This window comes from Aspergillus chevalieri, chromosome 2, assembly GCF_016861735.1.
Source record: "Aspergillus chevalieri M1 DNA, chromosome 2, nearly complete sequence".
Lineage (NCBI taxonomy): Eukaryota > Fungi > Ascomycota > Eurotiomycetes > Eurotiales > Aspergillaceae > Aspergillus > Aspergillus chevalieri.
In genome coordinates this window covers 4,016,852-4,039,149 of record NC_057363.1, presented here as the reverse complement: position 1 = coordinate 4,039,149, position 22,298 = coordinate 4,016,852, and the positions used below count along the sequence as shown (strand labels likewise).

Below are 22,298 nucleotides of genomic sequence, written 5' to 3'. Positions count from 1 at the left end.
AGATATGTTCAAGACATCCAAAATCCGTTGAACAACCCCCCTTTTGCCTTCTGGTTGCATTTATCATGGAGTCCCACTCCACCCAACCACGTACTCTGAAACTCAGCCGTCTCCAGGGCCTGTCTCACCCATGTCTTTGAGAAAAGAACCAGCAGATGATTTCCCGGCCTGTTTTATGTAAATATTACAATGAATCGAGGTATACAGCAACTCTGTCAGAGCTCCGTGGACGTGGCCGCGACATCCCACTTGAACCTATGCTACAGACTTAACACTACAAGTATGGGAACTTCAGTCTCTAGATTAGTTTAGTTGTAAAGCTAAGCTCTCGTATATTCGAAGTACGCTACAACATTAACTACTTGTACATTGATAAACTGGTTAAATGTAATTTCCTGACATAAACGACCGATCATATCGCTCCGTCCAACGAAACCCTGATATAAAACGCCCGATTTACACTAAGGATTCTAGATTAGAGTACAATGGGCCGGAGACGGACCTCTCAGTTCCCACCGAGATTCCTCCAGAAGAACTGGGTAAGCTTGTCGAATGGGATGAGATCCACACGGTCGTAAAGGTCGACGTGACCGGCACCAGCCACCCAGAACAGCTCCTTCGGTTCTGCCGCACGCGCATAAGCGTCCTCGCTGAACTCGCGCGAGTGCGCTTGGTTGCCCGAGATGAACAGCATCGGACGCGGCGAGATCGTCTCGATGTCGTTGAATGGGTAGAAGTTCATGAACTTCACGTTGCTCGAGAGCGTCGGGTGCGTCGTGAGCTCCGGCGTCGAGCCCTCAGGTGTGAACTCGCCACGGGAGGTGCGGTAGAAGTCGTAGAACTCGCGTGCAACCGGAGGCGAATCCGCTGTAATCTCGTTCGGGGTGCCGCTGGTGTACTGGATCTCGCCGCCATCCACCTCAGTCCAGCGCTGCTGCGCCGCTGTGGCGATGGCATCCTTGCGCTGCTCAATGCTTTGCGATTCCTGTAGTCCGTTGCGGTTGACTGCGCCCATGTTGTACATGCTCGACGTCGCGATCGCCTTCATGCGCGGGTCGATCTTGGCCGCGCTGATCACGAAGGAACCGCTGCCACAGATGCCGAGGGCGCCGATCCGCTCGCGAGCGACGAAGTCCTGCGCGCCGAGATAGTCGACAGCCGCGCTGAACGCCTCTGCGTAGAGGTCCGGCGACACTGCGTTGCGCGGCTCACCCTCGCTGCCACCCCAGAACGGGAGGTCGAGCGAGACTGTGACGAAGCCCTGCTCGGCCAACTTTGTGGCGTAGAGGTTCGCGCTCTGCTCCTTCACTGCACCCATGGGGTGGCCGACGACGATGGCCGGCGTGTCGACGCTGCGATTGAGGTCGTTGCTGATGAAGAGGTTGCCCGCGATAGTCATCCGATATTGGCTCGGGAAGGTGATCGGCTGGACCGTCACGTTGTCACTGCGGTAGAAGTTGTTGGTTCCGTACGACATATTCTGTGCCGTTGCTGACATTGTATGAACGATCATCATCATGCCGAGCGCGGCAATGCCGTTTCCCACCATCTTCATGATGCTGCTGTCGGTTGCTATGTACGTCTGCACACGGAGGAAGTAACTGTGTGTGTTTGAAAACGGGTTGCTTCTATCTCAGGCGGCATGTCGCTGGTATTTATAGTTGATAAGGCGGGTAACGGGACTTTGCCCTGCCTGCCGGAAAATTCTATGCATGGTAGAATCAAGTTCTCAATAGTAGACGATCTCAGGGCTCCCATGGTAAGCTTAGATAGACTAATGCAAGTTGCTTACGGGTGGGACTGGGTGCCGCGTTTCTCCCCAGGAATTGCTCATGAACCCACTCCACCCTGAGATCTACCTACATGCCGGTCCAAACTGCAACTGGCTTACTCTTATCCTTGGTGTTGCGCTAGGTACCTGCAATAGTTATGGGGGCTATAGGCGGCGCTTGATGCCTTGAGCTAGTTTGTGATCCTTGGCCTGCAATGGTTCCAGTATGACTGATATGATATAGCTTATCCTTCAATCAAGGGAAGACAGGGCACTCCGACTTCGGCCACCTTTATCAGTGGGTGCAGAATAGTGGTGCAAGGCACATGGTGCGCTGCTTGGCGTTACTGGTGGAAATGCGGCCGTAGGGTCATTTTCGGCGTCACTTTCTAGGCCCTCACATTCTATATGTAATTGGAACCAACCGGCCAGGCACCTTCGGCCCTAATGGTGCTGGTATCTTCATCGCAAACACGACATTCTTTGCCCCCATGTCATGAACCAAAGAAGTAATTTTTTTCCAGAAATGTATTTTATCGTCAGAGAAGGGCCTTGGAGACAACAAAAACAACATATCCATTGCGGTTCCTCCATTGAATTCGGCAAGAAGAGCAAAAATAAAAAAAAGTGCAAAAAAAATAGCGACACCTGTGAGATTCGAACTCACGCCTCCGAAGAGACAGATTAGCTATAGCTAGAAACTAGCCAAATAGCAGACCTGCGCCTTAACCACTCGGCCAAAGTGTCTATTTGTACTAAACTTCCTGTTTAAGACGTATATATAATTAATTTCGTTTTTCCTTAGTGGTACAACACGAGCAGAGTTTTCCAACGTTGCCTGCAGATCTCAGCATTCTCGTTCTCCGACTTTTCTCTCCCCCTGTTAACGAACTTGAGCTCATGGCCCCGTTCTAAAGGCATCTTGCATTGATGGGCTGAAAAAGACTGCGCTCTTCGTGGAGTACTCCGTACGCAGTAAAAGGTAACAAGCAAATCGATCAGTCGGCTCCAATTCCTTGCATGCTAGTCAGCTCACTCAATCGCACAGGGAATGTTTCATGCAGTCGGTGTCCGTCAGCCTCGAGTGAAATATGGAAAACCCATGCTTTCGTTAATATATCGACGAAAGGTCGGAGAAACACCAGCATGAAGCCGACAAGGAGAAACTTCCACGATCGATCCTGAGGCAGCTAGTATCGCGAACTGTGCCCTGTCAGGCATTAAAGCAAAAAGACAGCCATGGATCGGCTAATGTTTTCCACGGAACTATGAAAAAATTCGCTAAGCGAAAGCATAATTTGGAGTGGTGCAACAATTCCTCTTTTCCTATAGTAAGGAAATTTGAAATTGGTTGTTCAACCAATAGGACACTTTGGCCGAGTGGTTAAGGCGCAGGTCTGCTATTTGGCTAGTTTCTAGCTATAGCCAATCTGTCTCTTCGGAGGCGTGAGTTCGAATCTCACAGGTGTCGCTATCTTTTTGCACTTTTTTTTCTGTTTTTGGTTTCTTTCTCTTGATTCTGCGTTATTTTGCTCTGTACCGGAATGAATCTATCCGCGACTTTATCTGAGCTAGTATTTACCATGAAGTTTAAAACGCAGTCTCAAATCCGAGAACAACGCGTATGGTGTCTACTACCGCGCAACAGACCAGAAAACAGCGAAACAATCGCCTTTATCCACCAGGCTCAGGCAAACTCTTTGTACCTGTAGAACAATCAGCTAACTCCGAGCATTCTCTATAGTACTCCGGAGACCATACGTAGCTGTATACGAGTACGGCTATTCTTCTGTGTCCGTAGTGGGGCTGTGACGCACCCCAGATTAGATTGCGAGACATCCTAAAAAGGCCAACTTGGCCGTTTACAATAAAAGCACCGCCCCTCGCTCCAGGCGACCATAATCCCTAACAAAATATTGATGTATTGATGCTCAAGGCAGATTACTCGCATGGCTGGCCCAATTGTGATCCTCTCTGTCACCGCGAGCACTTGAGCTCGTCCTCTCTCGTCTTTGTCCGCACGCGCTCTGTCGGGTCTCTTCTCGCCTTTCTCCATTCCGCCTCCAGAGATCGACCACTCTTTTTCTTCTTCGAATATGACTGGGTCTTGGGGTGATGTCTGCGTTCATTGCGTAGAGCTGCTTGCTCGCGTTCCTCTGCATATTACCTTGATTACGGTCTTTGCTAGTGTTTTGGGATTGTGTGTTCTGGTATGTTGTCGCTGCTGTGCTTACTACCTGCAATTGCTGGTCAACAACAATGGCTAACCTATTCCTCTGTTTGGATAGTTCTACACCTTCCTCTACCTCGTCGCGCCTATTCCCCGCCAGTCCTTCCCCGAAGAGAAGAAATACCGGACCCTCGCAAAAGATGGATCGATCACGAAACCCGAGCCGTTACCTTGCTGGCACGATGCCCTCATCGACTCCAAGAAAAAGCCGGGCCGGATTCCCAGCTCGGCAAAAGTCGAACCAGCGGAATTGTTCATGTCTGTGGTAGTCCCGGCTTACAACGAGGAGGACCGTCTAGGAGGCATGCTGGAAGAAGCAGTGAACTACCTGGAACGGATGTACGGGACATTGGCTGCCAACAGTGACCGCAATGCGACAGCGACAGCGACTAGTGACCAGAAGAATACAACCCGACAACGGAAGCCCGGAAATGGCCAAGGATCAATGTGCGAGGAGCAGAAAGGCTGGGAGATACTCATTGTCTCGGACGGATCTAAAGATAAAACGGAGGATGTCGCTTTCAAGTTTGCGCGGGATCATCAGCTCTCGCTACACCCCAAGGGGTATGCCGGTCCTTGGACGCCCAGGCCACAGGAAGGTGTTCCCATCCCTCCTGGTGCGATCAGGGTGGTGACCATCACCCAGAATCGAGGAAAAGGAGGTGCAGTCACGCATGGGTTACGGCACGTCCGGGGTCAATACGTTGTGTTTGCGGATGCGGATGGCGCGACCAAGTTCGACGACCTGGGTAAGCTCGTCGATGCGAGTAAGGAGATCGAGGATGTCGATGGACGAGCCGTGGCGGTGGGTTCCCGAGCACACATGGTTGGCAGCGAAGCTGTTGTCAAGGTTTGTCACGATTCAGGACCAGGACTGAGGCAACCAGGCTAATTGATATAGCGCTCGAAATTACGGAACTTTCTCATGCACTCCTTCCACCTGATCCTCTGGCTGCTGACCCCAGCCAAGACAGCCACGATTAAGGATACCCAATGCGGATTCAAGCTGTTCTCACGCGCCTCACTCCCCTATATCGTCCCATACATGCACTCGGAAGGCTGGATCTTCGACGTGGAAGTGCTCATGCTAGCGGAATTCGCGAGGATCCCCGTGGCGGAGGTAGCCGTCGGGTGGCGTGAGGTCACAGGGAGCAAGCTGAACGTAATCCGCGATAGTATTGGGATGGCCTGGGGCCTAGCCGTGCTCCGGGCTGCATGGTCATTGGGAGTATATAGACGGAGCTAGCCGCATTTTGCATCTGAGCTAAAATCTGAATCAGTTGAATATTGACTCTGACTATCTCTGCGGATGTGAATACGGAGGTTTATTCCGTAGATAGTAGGAGCTTTCATACCCCTGGAGTAAATCAATGTTCTATTAACTTTGATTTTTCGACGTCTCAAAATGTCCCTGACTATCGGAAGCTTTCGCCGGTTGCCACTATTGTTCTTATTATATCCCTTCACATGTCAGAGCAGACCAGGGGAATTCAGTACTAATCCCATTATACACAAAATAGGGCATGAGTCACCACAACCCAATCGAACGTTATAAACGGTTTTGCTGGTGGAGATGGCCGAAAGCGATATACTCCACGGCGGGCCATCATCGGCCAAACTGTGGAAAGGGAAAAGGAAAAGGGAAAATAACCAGCTAAAGAAACTTCTTCGAGAAAATTGAGGAAAAATAAACTTTCTCGGGCTGGATCCGTCGCCGAAAGTAAGTCACACCACCGAAGATGCCGAATTGCCATACTGTGAGTTTGTATGGGACGGATGTGGCTTGATCTGTGCTTGGCTTGGAAGATTTTTTTTTTTCTTGGGCCGGGCTATATATGGATGGGATGATACCTTTCGAATTTACCTCTGTCGAATTTACCTCTGTTTTGTTTGTTTTCTAGCTTAGCTTTCATACTGGTTCTGGTTCTGTCAAGTATACTTGCTAACACGCAAGGCGCGAATTACGGTGTACTCTCACCTCATATAGAGCCTTACATCTACAATTGATTCCTTTTAACATTCAACAAGATGCCGGGAATCATCTATCCCAGTACTTACCAGCCCAGCTCTCGCCAGACCAATCCTCTCAAGAGCAATGCTCGCAACATAAATCTCCAATCCGGCCTCCTCCGCCTACCAACAGAACTCCGTCTCAAAATCTACGAATATGCCCTATCCGTCCCCAACGAATACAGCAACGAGCGGCCCATGATCGTGGTCAACGACCGCGGCAACGCCTTCACCTCCCGCGGCCGTTATCGTGCCCTCCAAATGTGCCCCAGCTGGGAAAATGACGACGGCACAACCCGCAAGCTCCTCCGTGTCAACCGTCTCATCCACGACGAGGCAGAGGACTTTCTCTACTCGCACAACACTCTGTTCTTCCGTAACTCGTTCGATCTGGACCGGCTCGGTGCGTTTCTTGACACGCTTAGCGCTACTGCGCGCAATCGAATCCGCAGCGTGGGATTCGAGGTATTCTTCTTCGTGCATTTGCAGACAGGCGTGCCCAAGCGCACGCTGAAACAGTACGAACAAGCGGGTCAGCTGTTGCAGGAGAAGTTACCGCGATGGTCTACTGTACTGTTTTATCTTGATCCGCGTTTTTATTACCCGTCTGCGGCGGTTGGTGGACGAGAGCTTTCGGCTCGGGGAGTTCTGTATCTGGCAACGAGATTCGGGGCCATGCGCAAGGAGGTGCATTTCTTCCCCGTGCCGGGTATCCATCGGCATGTCATGGATGAAGCGCAGAGATTGCTGCGACGGGGGAGTCGTGGGTCTCAGGAGAGGCCTTCACTGTGATCTTCATCTTTCTTTTCTCACATTCTTGATGCGGCCATGCAACTCACTCGCCACGCGGAGAAATAACTGTATGACGTCGCGAGAAACGATCCGATCGCGCGGTTAATCGTTATCAATCATTCCACTCCATCCTGTCGTTTTCGGCGCCGGATGCATGCTATATTGGAGTACTGGCGGAAATGGGCATTAATGGCGTTTTGTTTCTGTTTGCGTTCTGCATTGTTGGCGTTCAGTGCTTTCTTCATGATCTCATATAATAATAATACCATAATGATGAATGATGAACTCGTGTTCAGAGACAATCGCTTTGTTTTTGGGCAGATGACACTACGTCACAGTCCCGTGATCTCTCCTCTTCTGAAGCCCGAAGAATACATTATTATTATTCCCTTCGTCTATCCGTCGAATTGTATCGCTTTTCAACTATCTCATACCCTGACATTGCTACATTATTATATGATACTCTCATTCGCTGCATCGGAGATCTGGCATTAGTTGGCGCTGTGCGTCCACTTGGCTCTGTACGTGGCCGTCTGTATACCTTTACTTCCCCCATTCTTACAGGAAGTCTGCCCATACATCTTACTCCTGCCGGGTCTCTTTATATTTGCTCTTTTCCCCTTCTTCTGCTTCTTCTTACCATCGTCCATCTCTCCATTGACTATACCCCCCATTTTCATCACTCATCATCATGAAACCCTGCTTGACAAAAGGCCTCAGCGGCCATGGCTGTCTCTACAAAGAAGTCCACTGGTCTCCCACTGTCACCACCATCCAACACCCACAATCCGAAACCTCCACCTCACGCCCCTCCTCAACCTTGGATATCGATTACCTCGAACATGTGCGATCATTCCTAGACCACCAACGAGAGAAATTTGAAGTCGAGCGCGGACTCTTCGCGGAAGAAAGACGACTCTGGGACGAAGAACGCAGATTGCTGAAGTCGAGGATATTCGAGTTGGAAGCGAACCTGAGGGGAAACGGGAACGGTTATGGGGCCCACTCGAGCGTTGCTAACGCTAAATCCGATCTGTTCGGTCCACCTCTACCAAACTATTCTAAGCAAGTGCGGGAGGGTTCCAACCCTCGGGGCAAGCTAGCGGGGATTTTTGGGGAGGCGGAGGCGGAGAAATCATCTGACCAAGGTTTGTTTTTTTTCTTCTGTCTTTCCTCAAAGTCGCGGGCTTCGCTCACTGTAGTGGCAGCAATTTCTACACCCAAATCTAGAGTGCCGCGAGAGGTCATCGCTCAGGTGATGACGCCCCCGTCGCCAGCTGCTCCGCCGGCGCTAGAGTCGCAGGAGACCTTGCCGTCGCCATCCCCGACTTCGCGACATAGAAACGCTCTCAAGCTCAAGCTCTCCGAACTTGGCCCACCGGACAGGAACCTGACAAGGGATGCAGGTCATACGCCCATGGCGGCTGTTGTAGAAACAGAGACAGACACGGATCAACCTCCATCTCCAAGCGAGGGGAACTCGTTGTCTCGCCAGCCGACGGAAAATTCGGACTCTTATTTTCCGGATTTGCCAGAGGATCCCGCCTTGAAGGGACCGCTCTCCCTGTTGAACGAGGAGGAGCACGACAGGGGTTTTTTGGAAGAGCTCAATCAGAAGCTTATGGATCAGACGGGCGATCCCTCTGATGGCCACAAGGACCAAGACAAGGTCGAGGCTTCTAGCCAGGCCAAACAACCATGATCAAAAGTCGAGAAAGAAAAACGATAAGTCGTATTTGCTTATCGGTCTGTTGGAACGAAGCATTGTGATTTAGTTGCATCACTGCTAGAGGACATACGTACAGGTTGATTTTGACGGTTTTCTGGATATGAACATGGACCGGCCAAGCCTTGATGGCTTGAAGCCGATATCCCTGCCCGGTGCAGGCACATTTGTTTCTTGGGATACCATATACGATTTGATGACCTTGTTATTTTTGGCATATTCGAGCCACCATTTTTGATATGATATTGCATGTGTCTAAGCTGATTAGGTGAATGAGATCTGATTGGATTTGATGTTCTTCCTTTTCTATCCCCGGTTTATTCCTCCTTCAACGGTCTGAGACGCTGAAGTCCCCTTGCATCGACTCGTGCAGGTCTCTGACTTGACTTACAGCCCTGCAGGTGTTTTGATCTAGTTACCACGAACTACATATGATGATTTCATTTTGCATTGACGTTTCCCCCGCGATGACCACCTCTTCTGAGCTCTAGCAAGGGTTGTTTTTACTGCACTTGAGCCCTCCCTCTCAACACTTTGAGACCTTTCTAAGACTACCACAAGGATGGATATCCCTTCGCTTCATGGTGCTGTTGCTGGCCCCGAAAAGATACAAAAAGGCGATATAATCCCGTCCAGATCGATTCTACATTCCAATCATCAAGTCATTCTCTCGAGCATCAGAGTATTTCATATCTGAATCACTCATTTGACCAACTGCAATCTATCATTGAATTCTTCTCAATCTCTACTTCGCAATGGCAATCAAAGCAAGCCTCTTCTTCCTCATGCTCACCGTCGGCCCGGCCACGGTCCTCTCAATCCCAATGCCAGAAGTAAGCCCCTCACGCCCCACCCCTCCAAACACCAATCTAACGAGAAACCAGCCCACCAAAACCCTCCAAACCCGCTCCTCCGAATCCGGCTTCGACGCCGGCATTGACGACGGCCCCTACCTTACGTCCCACTCCTCTGACGAAGATGACGGTTCCACCTCCGACAACCTCAACGCTGGTATCCCAGACGGTCCCCACGTAAACCTCTACGATACCTACACGCCTCCGCCCCCGGAGACCACACAGTACCCTTCCCCAGAGCCAACTTGGACTCCTGAGCCTATTCCCGTTCCGTCTCCGGAGCCGACGCCTGTTTCACCGCCGCCGCCGCCGCCTGTTGAGCCTTTGCCTGAGCCGGAGGAAGAACCGCAGCCGGAGCCTGAACCGGAACCTGAAGAGCCTGAGGAGGAGGAGGAGGAGGTTGGGGAGTGTCCTGCTCCTGAGCCTGAAGAGGTGCCTGAGCCCGAGCCCGAGCTGGAGTGCCCCTGTGAGGAGCGGTTCAACTCGTTGGAGGAGAAATTGGCGCAGATCAGCACGCAGTTGGATGCGTTGAGGCAGGTGCAGGTTGATTGAAGGCGAACCAATAAGTGGTTTTGATGATGGATGAGATGTGATATTTCTCTTCTGGGCTCTTTTTTTTTTTTTGTTTTTCTCTGTTTTCTTCTTCTTTCCACTTCCTCTTTTTAGACCTCTTCTTTCTACTTCTCCTCACTCTATTCTTCTTCTTATATTTGGCATCGGCATGTGCCATGCATTTTATGTACCTTGCATTGTCTTCTTTCTGACTCTCTTACATTGCTCTTGATTATCCTTCTTATCCGTTCCTTCTTACTTTTTTCGACCTGTTCTTTTCTTTTATATGATTGTTTCCTTATTTCTTGCGGCTCAATGTATGACGGATGACGAGTTGGATTTAGATAGATCACATAACTATAGGATTAATGCCGTTCTACAAATACATTTACAGCTCCCAGAACATTCAATCTTCTATAGCAAGTAACGCATGTTTGAATTATTGTTTAGTGCCAATACCATAAAAGTATCATAGTAGAAAAACCGAGTCGACTGCGCCTGAACCAATACGAAAACACCTAGGTAATTAAAAGAAAACAGTAAACGAGACAATCAAACCCAGCTCCTGCAATCAAAAAAGCGCAGCGCAACTAAACACCCATCGTAAAATCATGCTCAATTCCCGGCGTCACACTAGCCACGAACTTAAGGAATACAACCAGATACTGGTCAACTCGGATAGCAACCTGATCTTCCTCATCATGCTGCAGCACCTCCCACTCATCACCGCCTTCTTTAGCTTGCTCCGAGTCCAACGAGAGACCCTTGGCGTCGTCCACCAGGCCTTCAAGGCCGCTGTCAACCTTTGAGGAGGAGGACTGCGCATGCTTCAGCTTGTCGCGGCGGATCTTGAGCGCTGCGTCGGCGCGGTCGAGGAGGATTTTCATGACGGAGGCGTGGCGGCAAGGATGCACGGAGGCCATTTTCACGTTGCCGTCGTACCAGGGGAAATCTTCGAGAGTGACGGTTTTGTCTTTGTAGTCGCCGACGATGTCTTCCATCATGAGGTGTGGGGGGAGCGGTTGCGAGGGGGAGAGGTAGCCGGAGAGGTAGAGGCGGGGGGTGCGGTAGAAGTTGGAGTATGTGATGTAGAGGTTGTATGTGCGGGTTGGCCTAGTTTCACCACATTAGCAACTGCATCGTCAATCGTCATCAATAAAACTGGAGACATACTGAGTAGTACTCGACCCCCCAACCGGCTCCCTGATAATAGCCTCCTCGTCATCATCATCATCCTCCATATCCGGAATCTCCTCCTCTTCCTCCTCTCTCTCCCCCAAGTTCCCTGACTCATCCACCGTCCTCACATCCCTTAGCCTATCCGCCTGCGACTCCGCAACATTTCTCCCACCCCCCGTCCTCAACCACCCATCCTCATCCCCATCCCCATCGCCACCACCAGCAAGCATATCCTGTACAATCTCATCCTCGTGTCCCGCATCGCCCGCAAAGTTATCATTCAGCCGCCGATGGCAGGGCACCCCGCGGGTGACTAGGAACTGTTTGCCCGGTGGCAGGTAGGAGACGCGCTGGGCGGGGGAGGACGCGTCGGACCAGGACCAGGAGGGGAATTTGTAGACGAGGTAGTCGCCTGCGAGGATGAATTCCTCGGGGGTGATTTGGCCTGAGGTGCGGAAGGTGGAGGTGCGTGAGACGGGGGCGAGGCGGTCGCGCCAGGTGGAAAGGGTGGAATGGAGGATGTTCATGGTTATGCCAGAGCTCTGGGCTTGTAGATTTATTATAGTAAGAGAAGAGATTCCTGATTTGTTTGTAGATAGTAGGTATGTTGTGGTGAGGAAGAAGGGAGATAGAAGTGGCGGAGAGACAAGACCGTCATTCATAGGCACGCGGGGCTCATCACATGGTCTTGTCGCAGCCACGGGGTTTGGTCTTTGCTTGTCATCTACTCTTATTTACTGCCAAGGACTATTGAACGCGCCAGGCGTATTATTTCCTTTAGAATGTCTCCAAGGTACTAGTACTAGTAGCTAGGGACTACTTCAGTTACGTCACCGCTGGAATGCCCACCTTGATGGGCGCTGGGGTAACTTGCTAGAAGACTTATTCTATAGGGCACCGATTTCTTCTGAGCCAGAAAGAAGAGTCATAGTCGCAAGTCAGCGCGGCGAAGTTCTGTCTCCCCCTGATGTTCTCAGATCAGAGTAGAATGTGAGACTCAAAAGAACCAGCCTAATATGACATTCACTCGCCCTCCTCCATCATTCTGCCCCTCTCAAGCTCTGCCTCCACCTCATCAACAACCATAGGAACCGTCCGTCCCTTCCATTTCTCCCTCTCCGCGCGCGCAAACACCTCCATACTCCTCATCCCCACAACCAAAAACCCAAGCTCTTCCCGATCCACGTCAAACACCTGCCACCACTCTTCATCAACAAGCTTCGCCCCTTCCTCCCGCGAGGCTAGATAGATCGCAGCGACAGCAAGCGCATTCGGCTGGTGCGTAATGTAGAGCAACTGCGGCGATAAAAGCGCGCTGTTGAGATGCTCGAAAACTCGTCGCGCGACCGACGGTGATTGCACGCCCAGGGTCTGCAGGTATGTAAGAGCGATGGCGTGCGGTAGTGCGACGTGTGTATCAAAGCCGAGAGCGCGCAAGATAATCGATTCAATGCGCAGGAGGACTGTTCGTTGGGTTTGGTAGCCGCCTTCGGAGAGGTAGTAGGATTCCGGGGATGGCTTCTCCGGCGCGCCCTTGGGGTTCATGAACCATAGAGGCGAGGCATCCTTCGATAGAAGGAAGGTGTAGACGTTTAGGACTGAGCGCGGGGATGTCGGTTGGAAGGAGAGCTTTGCTGTTAGGTAGAGGGCGGCAGCAGACACGTCCTATTCAGTCGTTAGGTTAGCCATTTCGTTTCTCATGACAGGCTGGGTCCAAGATATGTCCCACCTTAACAGAATATATCCGGAGACTCCCTCCTTCAGATCCTGTCCAGAAACGCGTAAAAGTCACAATAGCCTGGGCTATAACATCTTGCGACAGTCGTAGCAGCACTCCGGCTGCCTGTGTGAGTTGGGCGCCTGCAAAACGGATAGAGGTCTCGAGGTCTGGAGAAACGCCGTCGATGAACGAGGACGAATTCGATAATTGATCCGGAGTGGCTAGGGCATTGGAGAGTTGTTTCATTCCTGCGACGTTGGAAGGGGCCATGCTGTGGGTGGTGAGGTTGGAGAAGTTGCAGCTGCAGATGTCATTGAAGAGTTGTGACCGCAGACCTCAACTCACTCTCCCTTCAACCATCTTAGCCTTCTACTTCTATCTACAGCTACACAGCTACGGATTTAGATCAATTCATACTCGTTGACTCTGTTCTCAATCTTTGCAGAGTGACGGCTATATATAGACATGAAGACGCCTATTGTCGATGGCAAATGGCAGGATACCAGTGCTTCAACTGAAGGGCACCAGCACTGCATTCCAGGCTGACCAGATGCCTACCTACAAGGCATTCTCAGAATATTCGGGAACTCTGATGCCATCCATCATTCCAATCATCCACATGGTGACCGTGACAGTGACGTCTGAAGAATCGCACACTCTCGGCGACGGCAAACTGCTCTAAGAATAACACAGAACGGAAAATCACCATCTCTTAATTCAATCAATTAAAAGCTCTGCCTCAGCGCATGTGGAGTCCAGAGAAGCCCTGTATCGAGTAAGAAGAGAAAAGAAACCGTTCAGCCACCGCATTTTCAGCGATCGACGACGTGCTCAGCAGGCGATAATAACCCGATACTCTGCTCTTGACGCTGTCAACGGCCCAACCTCGTCAATATTCTCGATCCATAAGAACAGAATCTCCCGCTAGTTGCTTGCTTGCAGGCCCCGGAATCGATTCCACTTGAAACTCGGACCCTTGTCATCTTTCAAACATCCCCCCGGTTTCTTCATATCATCCTTTTAGCGCTTGCTCGCTCCTCTTTTCATTTCTCCGTTGCGCGTTTCGCATCGACCCAGAGGGCACGTGCGAGTATTAGTATCTCCGGTTGCGCTCGTTGCCAACGCTCCTCCAAGAGACAGATAGACATACGGAGTATCACTCGGATACGGCTTCGTTCGCTTCCATTTGGTTTGAACGATTATTTTTATACGTGATTACGACTGCTATTCGCTATTACGACTTACGGAACAAACTATTATTGTCCATTATTGATTCTTTACGCTGTTGGTCTGGGCCTATTGCTTAGATTAAGTCCAATCTCCGCATCAACGCCGGGACTAAACGAGAAAAAAAGGAGAAAGACCGCTCTTCCGTCAGGAGACCGCTGCTCAATCTCCGTTCCCCTTTTCCTCCATACGTTGCCCAAATTCCTCTCCCACACTTCCCCGAATCAAATCGCGGCCTAGCGAGTCATACCCGTGCATTATTGCAGCTCAACGGCCGGGCCCCATCAACGTGGCATTCCAGTCCGGCAAACCTACCAGTTACCATTCCAGAATCCCGTCATCCCTTATTCACGCTACGCTTTTTCAATTCTTCAGACGTGAGCATGCTTCAAGGCCTCGAACAATCTTCCATATCACTGTATCCGGCGCTGGATAATCTTAAACCTCCCTCCACTGCTGTCCTGTCCGCTAAGGGTGACTCGATTCAGCAGCCTTATGACGATCGTCATATGTCCCACGAGGAGGACGTACCTGCAGCTTCTTTGACACAACATATCAATACATCATCACCTGCAAAGAAGTTCCCTGCTTACATTTCTCACCGCCGCGTCAACACCGAAGGCATCTCACGCCCAACTCCTTTGCCGTCAACACAGTTGTTCACAGACCAGTCTAAGACTACTGAAGACCTCGACGCCTACCACACAACCGCGCTTACTCGGAGAAGGGTTGGCGAAGGAGCAAAACGGTTCTCGGACTGGTTTCAAGGAAAGTCGGAGCCCGTCAACGTGGGAGCAATGCGTCAAACATCCGACGAAGAATCACCCATGACAACATCGATCAAGATGGAACGACCTACGGGCCTAACGCAGAAGCGCATGACCTATCCGTCGCCGTTGAAGCAGGCCACGACGCCTAGCCGATTTTCTCTCTTCGGAAAGCGACAAGAGCAGCGCCCCGAACCCGCTGAAGACGAGCTGCTGAACCTCGACGTCACCGCCGCTCTCTTCCCACCCGGATCCGACGAACTCGAAGGCCAGGAAGCGTTCAATGCCCTCCGGAACAATGCCGATACCATGATCAAACGCCTACAAGCCGCCTACAAACAAAGAACGTTCGCGCTCCACGAAGCCAACGCGGACAAGAATGAAAAACAGGAGGAGCTCGAGGAAACACGGACCCGTGTAGGGCATCTGAAGGTTCAACTCGATGGAATGGCCGAAAAGGTACAAGAACAGGAGAGAGCCATCAAGGCCATGGCCGAAGAGTTGGAGCAAGAGAAACAAACACGTCAACGAGAGGAAGAAGCACGTCGACACAGCGTGATGCTAGTCAAACCTCCCGAGGACGATGTCACCTCTGATTCAGGGGCCGAGTTCACCGCCTCAAAGAGAAGCTCGAAACGCGCCAGTACGTTCACCAGTGACTCCGGCTTTGAATCTGGCGATGAGAGCTCGGCAGATAGTATATTCTCACGTCGCGATGGTGTTGTCTCGCCGACTTCGACTGTTTCGACTATGGCATTGTCGCCCAACATCCCACAAGCGGCCCTGTCTCCCCCAACGTCGAATACATTGCAACCCCGGAAAGAGCCCATTCGTACAACCCCACAACGTCCGTCGGCGTATGACCGACTCAAGGGACTCGCCTCGTCCACTTTTGGTAGTAACCCGTCCAAGTGCAGTATATGCCACGGCGTGCCATCCTCTGAAGCTTGGACCGTGCTTGGTGTTCTCAAAGAAGAGAACAACGGCCTGAAGACACGGTTAGGAGAACTGGAAACAGTGGTTGATGACTGCCTAAGTCTCGTTGACTAGGCTTGTTATCGATGTGTTATTTATTTCCTTTGTACTATGCATTTCCTTTGTGTGTCGTGCATGACCTTGGTATAAACACCTCTACGAGCAAGATGTATTGGATAGCAACATCTTCTCCAGTTGCCTTTGTCAGGTCTATGTATTGATTAGCGGACTTCTCTGGAAGGAGGACGCATGATGAATTGCATGTCTATGAGAGCAAACTAGATATAGAATATAAACAATATAACAAGTATAAAAAATTCAGTTGAGCGTAAAAACGCGTAAACACACCAAAATTGAGGTGAAGCAGCGTTGTAAACTCATGGTTAGTACTGCCGGCGGAGATGCGACCAAGTGGCCTCAACGGGTTAGCGTGGCTGGGAAGGGAAAAAGTGGCCAGCGAGGCGTCTTTAGCACTTCTTCCCTTTTCTGTCCCGATCTCCTTCCTCCTTCACTTTCTCTTCGGTTCAATCGTTCTTCGCTTTTTTTTTTTTTTTTGGCTGGCCCTTGATTCCAGCCTCTTTTTCTTCATTTCCTCTTCCTTTCCCTCTTTCTCTCCCTAATTCCTCCGCTTATTGACTCGGGAGGTCGACCGTCACCATGAGCGGACGTGAGTTCCCCAGACACGCGATCGCCGTCACTCCAGCTTCAATTGATCGAGTCATACTGACAACCGGATAATAGTTCGCTTCCTCGATCTGATTAAGCCCTTCACGCCCCTCCTCCCGGAGGTGGCAGCCCCGGAGACCAAGGTTCCCTTCAACCAGAAACTGATGTGGACGGGAGTATGTTACAACGTTGGCAACATGGATAACAGCGCGGAGGCTGACAATGGCGCAGTTGACCTTGTTGATCTTCTTGGTTATGAGTCAGATGCCCTTGTATGGTATCGTCTCGTCCGACACATCGGATCCGCTGTACTGGCTGCGTATGATGTTGGCCAGTAACCGGGGTACGCTCATGGAGTTGGGTATTACTCCCATCATCTCTTCAGGCATGGTTTTCCAGGTATGCATTGGCTATTATACTTTGGTGTTTTTGACCTGTGACTGACATACGCGCAGCTCCTCGCTGGTACCCACCTCATCGATGTCAACTTGGACCTCAAGACCGACCGTGAGCTCTACCAGACCGCTCAGAAGCTTTTCGCTATCATCCTTTCGTTCGGTCAGGCCTGTGTCTACGTCTTGACTGGTCTCTATGGCCAGCCCAGCGACCTCGGTGCCGGTATCTGTGTTTTGTTGATCGTTCAGCTGGTTGTTGCTGGCCTTGTGGTCATTCTCCTCGATGAGCTGCTCCAGAAGGGCTACGGTCTCGGAAGCGGTATCTCTCTTTTCATCGCGACCAACATCTGCGAGTCGATTGTTTGGAAGGCCTTCTCCCCCACGACCATCAACACTGGCCGTGGTCCCGAGTTCGAGGGTGCCATCATCGCCCTGTTCCACCTCCTGTTGACCTGGCCCGACAAGCAGCGTGCTCTGTACGAAGCTTTCTACCGACAGAACCTCCCCAACGTCATGAACCTCCTGGCTACCGTCATCGTCTTTGCCTCCGTCATCTACCTCCAGGGCTTCCGTGTTGAGATCCCCGTCAAGTCCTCCCGCCAGCGTGGCATGCGTGGTTCTTACCCCGTCCGCCTGTTCTACACCTCCAACATGCCCATCATGCTCCAGTCCGCTCTGTGCTCCAACATCTTCCTGATCAGCCAGATGCTGTACTCGCGTTTCTCTGACAACATCCTTGTCAAGCTCCTCGGTGTCTGGGAGCCTCGTGAGGGTTCTGCTCAGCTCCATGCTGCTTCGGGTATTGCCTACTACATGTCTCCTCCCTTGAACTTCAAGGAGGCCCTTCTCGACCCCGTTCACACCTCCGTCTACATTGCTTTCATGCTCGTTGCCTGCGCCCTCTTCTCCAAGACCTGGATTGAGGTTTCCGGCTCTGCTCCCCGTGATGTTGCCAAGCAGCTCAAGGACCAGGGTCTCGTCATGGCCGGTCACCGTGAGCAGAGCATGTACAAGGAACTGAAGCGTATCATCCCCACTGCTGCCGCTTTCGGTGGTGCTTGCATTGGTGCTCTGTCCGTTGCCTCTGACCTTCTTGGTGCCCTTGGAAGCGGTACTGGTATTCTGCTTGCCGTTACGTAAGTTTGCTTTTCACTTTATATTTTTGAATCCGATACTAACATCTCCTAGTATTATATACGGATACTTCGAAATCGCTGCCCGAGAGGGCGACTTCGGTTCTGGCCTCAAGGGCCTTGTCCCCGGGAGCTAAGCAGGGGTCTTTTGACGAGCAGTATGAGATAGGACTGTGGTTTCTTTTGATTCTTCGTTTCGGGGTTGAGTGTTGTTACGGCGAAGACTGCTTCTGAGGTCTTCCACATGACGGATAATAATTAATGATGGCAAGATGTGGAGCATTGAATACTTCATTATACATGTATTGATAGTGTCTTTTATGATTTTATGTTATCTGTCATGCTGGGAGTTCTACAAGGAAGTGAGGCTGCGCTGTATATAGCACACAATCCTGGTTTGTAACCATATAATGAAAATTCAAAATAGATGTAATTGGCTTCAATCCGTGCACATTTAAGCACGTAAACATAATGAAGTTGGGTATAATCAACTCAACATTTCATCCAACACTTTACCTTTTTCTGATTTAAGTCCGGTAGTCACCGTTGATAGTCACATACTCATGACTGAAGTCACAGAACCAGTACGTAGCCTCCTCACCACCAAGACCATTCTCACCCTGTTCACCACCACCCAGATCAACCAGAATCTCCAAATCCTCATGCTGCAGAATGGCACTCGCCCGCTCCTCATCAACCTGCTCCGGCTCACCGTTCACCAAGAGCTTCAACACAGGGCTACCATCAACAGGCTTAAAGCTCACGCTCGTCCGCTCTGGCACCACAGTGCCAGCCTCAACGCCCTGCGTGTATCCAATGGCACAGAGAATACGTCCCCAGTTCGCGTCGCGGCCGTACAAAGCCGTCTTGACAAGCGGGGAGCGAGCAATAGTCGAAGCGATGAGTTTACCAGAGTCGTAGGACGGCGAGTTCTGCACGCGCACAGTGACGAACTTCGTAGCTCCCTCGCCATCACGAACAACCAGCTGCGAGAGCGATTGCGCAAAGGTAGTCAGAACATCACGCATAGCCGTATAATCATTCGACGAGGATGAGTTAACCGGCGCCCCGCCGCCAGCTCCGTTCGCGAGAATAGCAATGGTATCGTTGGTACTTGTGTCTCCGTCCACGGAGATCGAGTTGAACGAGCGGTCGACGGCGTGCTTGAGCAGGGACTGAAGGGCGGGCGGCTCAATGGGGGCGTCTGTGCAGAGGACGCCGAGGAGGGTGGCCATGTTGGGGTGGATCATGCCCGCGCCTTTGGTCATACCAGCGAGGGAGTAGGTGCGGCCGGGGGAAGAGGGGAGGGTGAAGGTTTGGGAGAGGAGTTTGGGGAAGGTATCTGTTGTGCAGATTGCGCGGGCGGCTGTGAGCCAGGAGTCGTGGGTTGGGGAGAGGTTGGCGTGGGCGGCCGGGATTTTGGAGAGGATTTTGGAAATCGGCAGGCTTTACTGAATATCAGCTTCTTGTATATATCTCAATGGGCGAGGATGGAGACGTACCGCTGTCCAATAACGCCGGTACTCATGACAATGGTACTCGGCTCAGCAACCCCATTGCACTCATCAACCTTACCCCCCATGCCAATTGCATCCTCGACGCCTCCCTTACCCGTAACAGCATTCGCACACCCCGAGTTAATAACCACAGACCGAATCCCACTTCCCCGCCGACTCTGCAGCGTCTCCCGACTGACCTGCACCGGCGCGGCCTGGAACTTATTCGTCGTAAACACCGCGGCAGCCGAGCACGGCGTCTCGGACGAAATGAGCGCGAGGTCCGGGAACTTGGTGTTGGAGGCTTTCACGCCGACATGCGTGCCGGAGACGTTGAAGCCCTTGGGGTAGGTGCCGGAGGCAGGGATGTATTTTTTTTTGGATTGCGGGATGGACATTTCCAGTGGTGCAGAATAGTGGCGGACTTGGCCTTTGGCCATCCGCGCAAAGGTTGAGGCAGCCATTGTGGCTGCAGGTTGTGAGGCCATTGCACTTTGGGGTGTTAGTGTGACGGAGGAGGTTCAATTTATATCCTCGTGGGAGTGGTGACTCACAATGCGCCTCTATGCCAATTCCAGTCAATTGCTACGTGGGGGCAGCAGACAAACCTCCCACTACGCAAAAACCCGAGATAAATACTTCCGTGCTCGTTAATTAAACAATTTCGGGCGTTGAGGCTTTTCTCATCTCGAATCGTTGCTCCGATATCGCGGGGCCGGAGAAACCCATCGGCATCTTTTCTCATTGGGACGCGTTCCAGACGCGCAAAAAGACCACGCCGGCGGATTTTATTCAGGAACAAGAACCACACTTTGAGCATTCCCAGCAACCTCCTCCAGCCCTTGCATTGCCGCTATTGTACCTGCGCTTGCCCCTTCTGTTGTTTTAATTCGAATATTTCCAGTATCGCGTTGGCTGAATGGTATTGCTCCGCTTTTGTTCCCGGTTACCCATTGACTTGAACTGGCAACTCACGAAATGAAGCGCAAACAACCAGATTCCGGTTCCGACGATGAATACCATCCGGTATCGACGCCCAAGAGGCAGAGAACTATGGCAAATGGTTCCGTCTCCGTGAATAACAATATCATTGGCAATGACTCCCCCGAAGCGAGTCCGACGAAACGAACGCCGCGAAAATCCATCGCCGCGACTCCGGCCGCCCTGAAAGAATCGGGACTAAAGACTCCTACGCAGCGAGCAAAGGCAAAAGCCCTTTTTACGACTCCTACCAAACCCACGGTTGTGTCGACGCCTACGCGAGCACGGAATGCAGATCGGTCTGCTAAGAAGAAGAGCGCGCGGTTACTGCTCGAGCAGGATGACGAGGAGGTGTGGGATGGTGCTGATCGGTTAGCAGAGGAGATATTGGAGGATGAGCATACTGCCCCGGATGTCACCACTGTAGATGGCGACAAAGATGTGAAGGAGTCTGTGGAGGCGTCAGCAGAACCAACAGAAAAGCCAGCACAAACGCCCAAACGCCGCGCAGGGCGACCAAAGGGCGCGAGAAACAAACGTTCCCCGACACCTGAGGGAGAGCTTCCGCCACATGAACGATATTTCTTCCAGAACCGGGCGGGTCCGACACATACGTCGAATAATACATTGAATAAGGTGTCGCTGTTAACGCATGAAGAGTACTTTGATACATTGGCGCGATATACGGATCCGTGTAACAGGGAGAAGGAGTTCCTGCTGGACTTGCATCATCGGTCGTTCCCGCAGTGGGATTTCGAATTTGACCAGGGATTCAATATATGTCTCTATGGGTTTGGGTCCAAACGGAGGCTTTTGCAGTCTTTCGCGGATTGGCTTTATCAGAAACATAGTCCTGCATCGCCGTCGATTGTGATTGTCAACGGACATACGCCTAATATCTCCATTCGTTCGATCTTTGCTACGATTGCCACAGCCGTTCTTGGTGCAGATCTCCCGTCGAAACTGGGTTCACAACCAGTCGAAGTCTTGGAGTTGCTGCAGTCCGTCCTCAAGTCACGACCATACCAAGAGCCCATTACAGTCCTGATCAACTCGATTGATGCGCCTCCGCTCAGACGAGCAGTGAACCAAGCCCTGCTTTCTCGATTGGCCGCAACACCTATGATCCGTTTACTTGCGACAGCAGATACACCAAACTTCCTTCTGATGTGGGACATCAACTTCCGCGATCAATACAACTTTGTTTTCCATGATTGCACCACATTCTCCCCCTTCGATGCAGAGTTTGACATTGTCGAAGAAGTCCACGGCCTCTTGGGCCGCAAGGGCCGCCGCATCGGAGGAAAAGAAGGTGTTGGGTTTGTGCTCAAGAGTCTTCCAGAGAATGCGCAGAACTTGTACCGCCTTCTCCTCACCGAGTTAATAACAATGCTGGACGAAGGACACAACTCAGACGACGAAGACGGCGGCCAAGGACAAGGAGAAAATAATGCCCACGACGAAACAGGCATTGAATTCCGCATGCTGTACCAAAAAGCAACAGAGGAATTCATCGCTTCGTCGGAGATGATGTTCCGGACGCTGCTGAAGGAATTTCATGATCACCAGATGATCACGTCGCGGATGGACGCGAGTGGGATGGAGATATTGGGGGTTCCTCTTTCGAGAGAGGAAATGGAGGGTGTTCTGGAGGATTTGGTGTTGAGCTGAGTTGCCATGATACCCGTGCGTATATATCTTCGTATGAAGGGAATTTGTATTAATTTAATGCCTAGCGGGAGTTTTTATCTTGCGTACATAGTACTGCAACATGAACAAGATCCAACCATACTACCTGCCTCCACGTCTTATTATCGAGTATTG

The 22,298-nt window shown here is 51.3% G+C and overlaps 12 protein-coding genes and 2 non-coding genes across 14 annotated transcripts; 9 read left to right on the top strand and 5 right to left on the bottom strand.

Moving 5' to 3' along the window:
* Positions 1–505: 505 nt before the first annotated feature.
* ACHE_21382S (alpha/beta hydrolase) lies at positions 506–1,555 on the bottom strand (the record flags this gene model as incomplete). Its single annotated transcript, XM_043275459.1, has 1 exon — positions 506–1,555. One exon carries the CDS (start codon positions 1,553–1,555, stop codon positions 506–508), a length of 1,050 nt encoding a protein of 349 aa, XP_043134446.1.
* Positions 1,556–2,413: 858 nt separating this feature from the next.
* ACHE_t20034S lies at positions 2,414–2,518 on the bottom strand. Its single transcript has one exon. It is a non-coding gene; the product is annotated as a tRNA-Ser (tRNA).
* Positions 2,519–3,137: 619 nt separating this feature from the next.
* Positions 3,138–3,242, top strand: ACHE_t20033A. Its single transcript has one exon. It is a non-coding gene; the product is annotated as a tRNA-Ser (tRNA).
* A 1,015-nt stretch (positions 3,243–4,257) lies between these two features.
* Positions 4,258–5,247, top strand: ALG5 (dolichyl-phosphate beta-glucosyltransferase; the record flags this gene model as incomplete). Its single annotated transcript, XM_043275458.1, has 2 exons — positions 4,258–4,851; positions 4,903–5,247. 2 exons carry the CDS (start codon positions 4,258–4,260, stop codon positions 5,245–5,247), a joined length of 939 nt encoding a protein of 312 aa, XP_043134445.1.
* Positions 5,248–6,029: 782 nt separating this feature from the next.
* Positions 6,030–6,803, top strand: ACHE_21380A (uncharacterized protein; the record flags this gene model as incomplete). The annotated part of the gene is made up of 1 exon (XM_043275457.1): positions 6,030–6,803. The coding sequence occupies one exon, from the start codon at positions 6,030–6,032 to the stop codon at positions 6,801–6,803; it is 774 nt and encodes a 257-aa protein (XP_043134444.1).
* A 150-nt stretch (positions 6,804–6,953) lies between these two features.
* ACHE_21379A (uncharacterized protein) lies at positions 6,954–7,298 on the top strand (the record flags this gene model as incomplete). The annotated part of the gene is made up of 1 exon (XM_043275456.1): positions 6,954–7,298. The coding sequence occupies one exon, from the start codon at positions 6,954–6,956 to the stop codon at positions 7,296–7,298; it is 345 nt and encodes a 114-aa protein (XP_043134443.1).
* Positions 7,299–7,494: 196 nt separating this feature from the next.
* On the top strand, positions 7,495–8,505 carry ACHE_21378A (uncharacterized protein; the record flags this gene model as incomplete). Its single annotated transcript, XM_043275454.1, has 2 exons — positions 7,495–7,951; positions 8,012–8,505. The coding sequence occupies 2 exons, from the start codon at positions 7,495–7,497 to the stop codon at positions 8,503–8,505; spliced, it is 951 nt and encodes a 316-aa protein (XP_043134442.1).
* Positions 8,506–9,284: 779 nt separating this feature from the next.
* On the top strand, positions 9,285–9,935 carry ACHE_21377A (putative cell wall protein; the record flags this gene model as incomplete). The annotated part of the gene is made up of 2 exons (XM_043275453.1): positions 9,285–9,362; positions 9,414–9,935. 2 exons carry the CDS (start codon positions 9,285–9,287, stop codon positions 9,933–9,935), a joined length of 600 nt encoding a protein of 199 aa, XP_043134441.1.
* Positions 9,936–10,525: 590 nt separating this feature from the next.
* ATG3 (ATG3/ATG10 family protein) lies at positions 10,526–11,776 on the bottom strand (the record flags this gene model as incomplete). Its single annotated transcript, XM_043275452.1, has 2 exons — positions 10,526–11,048; positions 11,109–11,776. 2 exons carry the CDS (start codon positions 11,774–11,776, stop codon positions 10,526–10,528), a joined length of 1,191 nt encoding a protein of 396 aa, XP_043134440.1.
* A 361-nt stretch (positions 11,777–12,137) lies between these two features.
* Positions 12,138–13,104, bottom strand: ACHE_21375S (putative cyclin; the record flags this gene model as incomplete). The annotated part of the gene is made up of 2 exons (XM_043275451.1): positions 12,138–12,779; positions 12,844–13,104. 2 exons carry the CDS (start codon positions 13,102–13,104, stop codon positions 12,138–12,140), a joined length of 903 nt encoding a protein of 300 aa, XP_043134439.1.
* Positions 13,105–14,444: 1,340 nt separating this feature from the next.
* Positions 14,445–15,878, top strand: ACHE_21374A (uncharacterized protein; the record flags this gene model as incomplete). The annotated part of the gene is made up of 1 exon (XM_043275450.1): positions 14,445–15,878. One exon carries the CDS (start codon positions 14,445–14,447, stop codon positions 15,876–15,878), a length of 1,434 nt encoding a protein of 477 aa, XP_043134438.1.
* Positions 15,879–16,460: 582 nt separating this feature from the next.
* Positions 16,461–18,134, top strand: SEC61 (translocon subunit SEC61; the record flags this gene model as incomplete). The annotated part of the gene is made up of 5 exons (XM_043275449.1): positions 16,461–16,470; positions 16,545–16,645; positions 16,701–16,868; positions 16,925–18,000; positions 18,053–18,134. The coding sequence occupies 5 exons, from the start codon at positions 16,461–16,463 to the stop codon at positions 18,132–18,134; spliced, it is 1,437 nt and encodes a 478-aa protein (XP_043134437.1).
* A 390-nt stretch (positions 18,135–18,524) lies between these two features.
* ACHE_21372S (bifunctional ornithine acetyltransferase/N-acetylglutamate synthase) lies at positions 18,525–19,981 on the bottom strand (the record flags this gene model as incomplete). Its single annotated transcript, XM_043275448.1, has 2 exons — positions 18,525–19,443; positions 19,500–19,981. The coding sequence occupies 2 exons, from the start codon at positions 19,979–19,981 to the stop codon at positions 18,525–18,527; spliced, it is 1,401 nt and encodes a 466-aa protein (XP_043134436.1).
* Positions 19,982–20,412: 431 nt separating this feature from the next.
* Positions 20,413–22,145, top strand: ORC2 (origin recognition complex subunit 2; the record flags this gene model as incomplete). Its single annotated transcript, XM_043275447.1, has 2 exons — positions 20,413–20,415; positions 20,478–22,145. The coding sequence occupies 2 exons, from the start codon at positions 20,413–20,415 to the stop codon at positions 22,143–22,145; spliced, it is 1,671 nt and encodes a 556-aa protein (XP_043134435.1).
* Between the last annotated feature and the right edge of the window lie 153 nt (positions 22,146–22,298).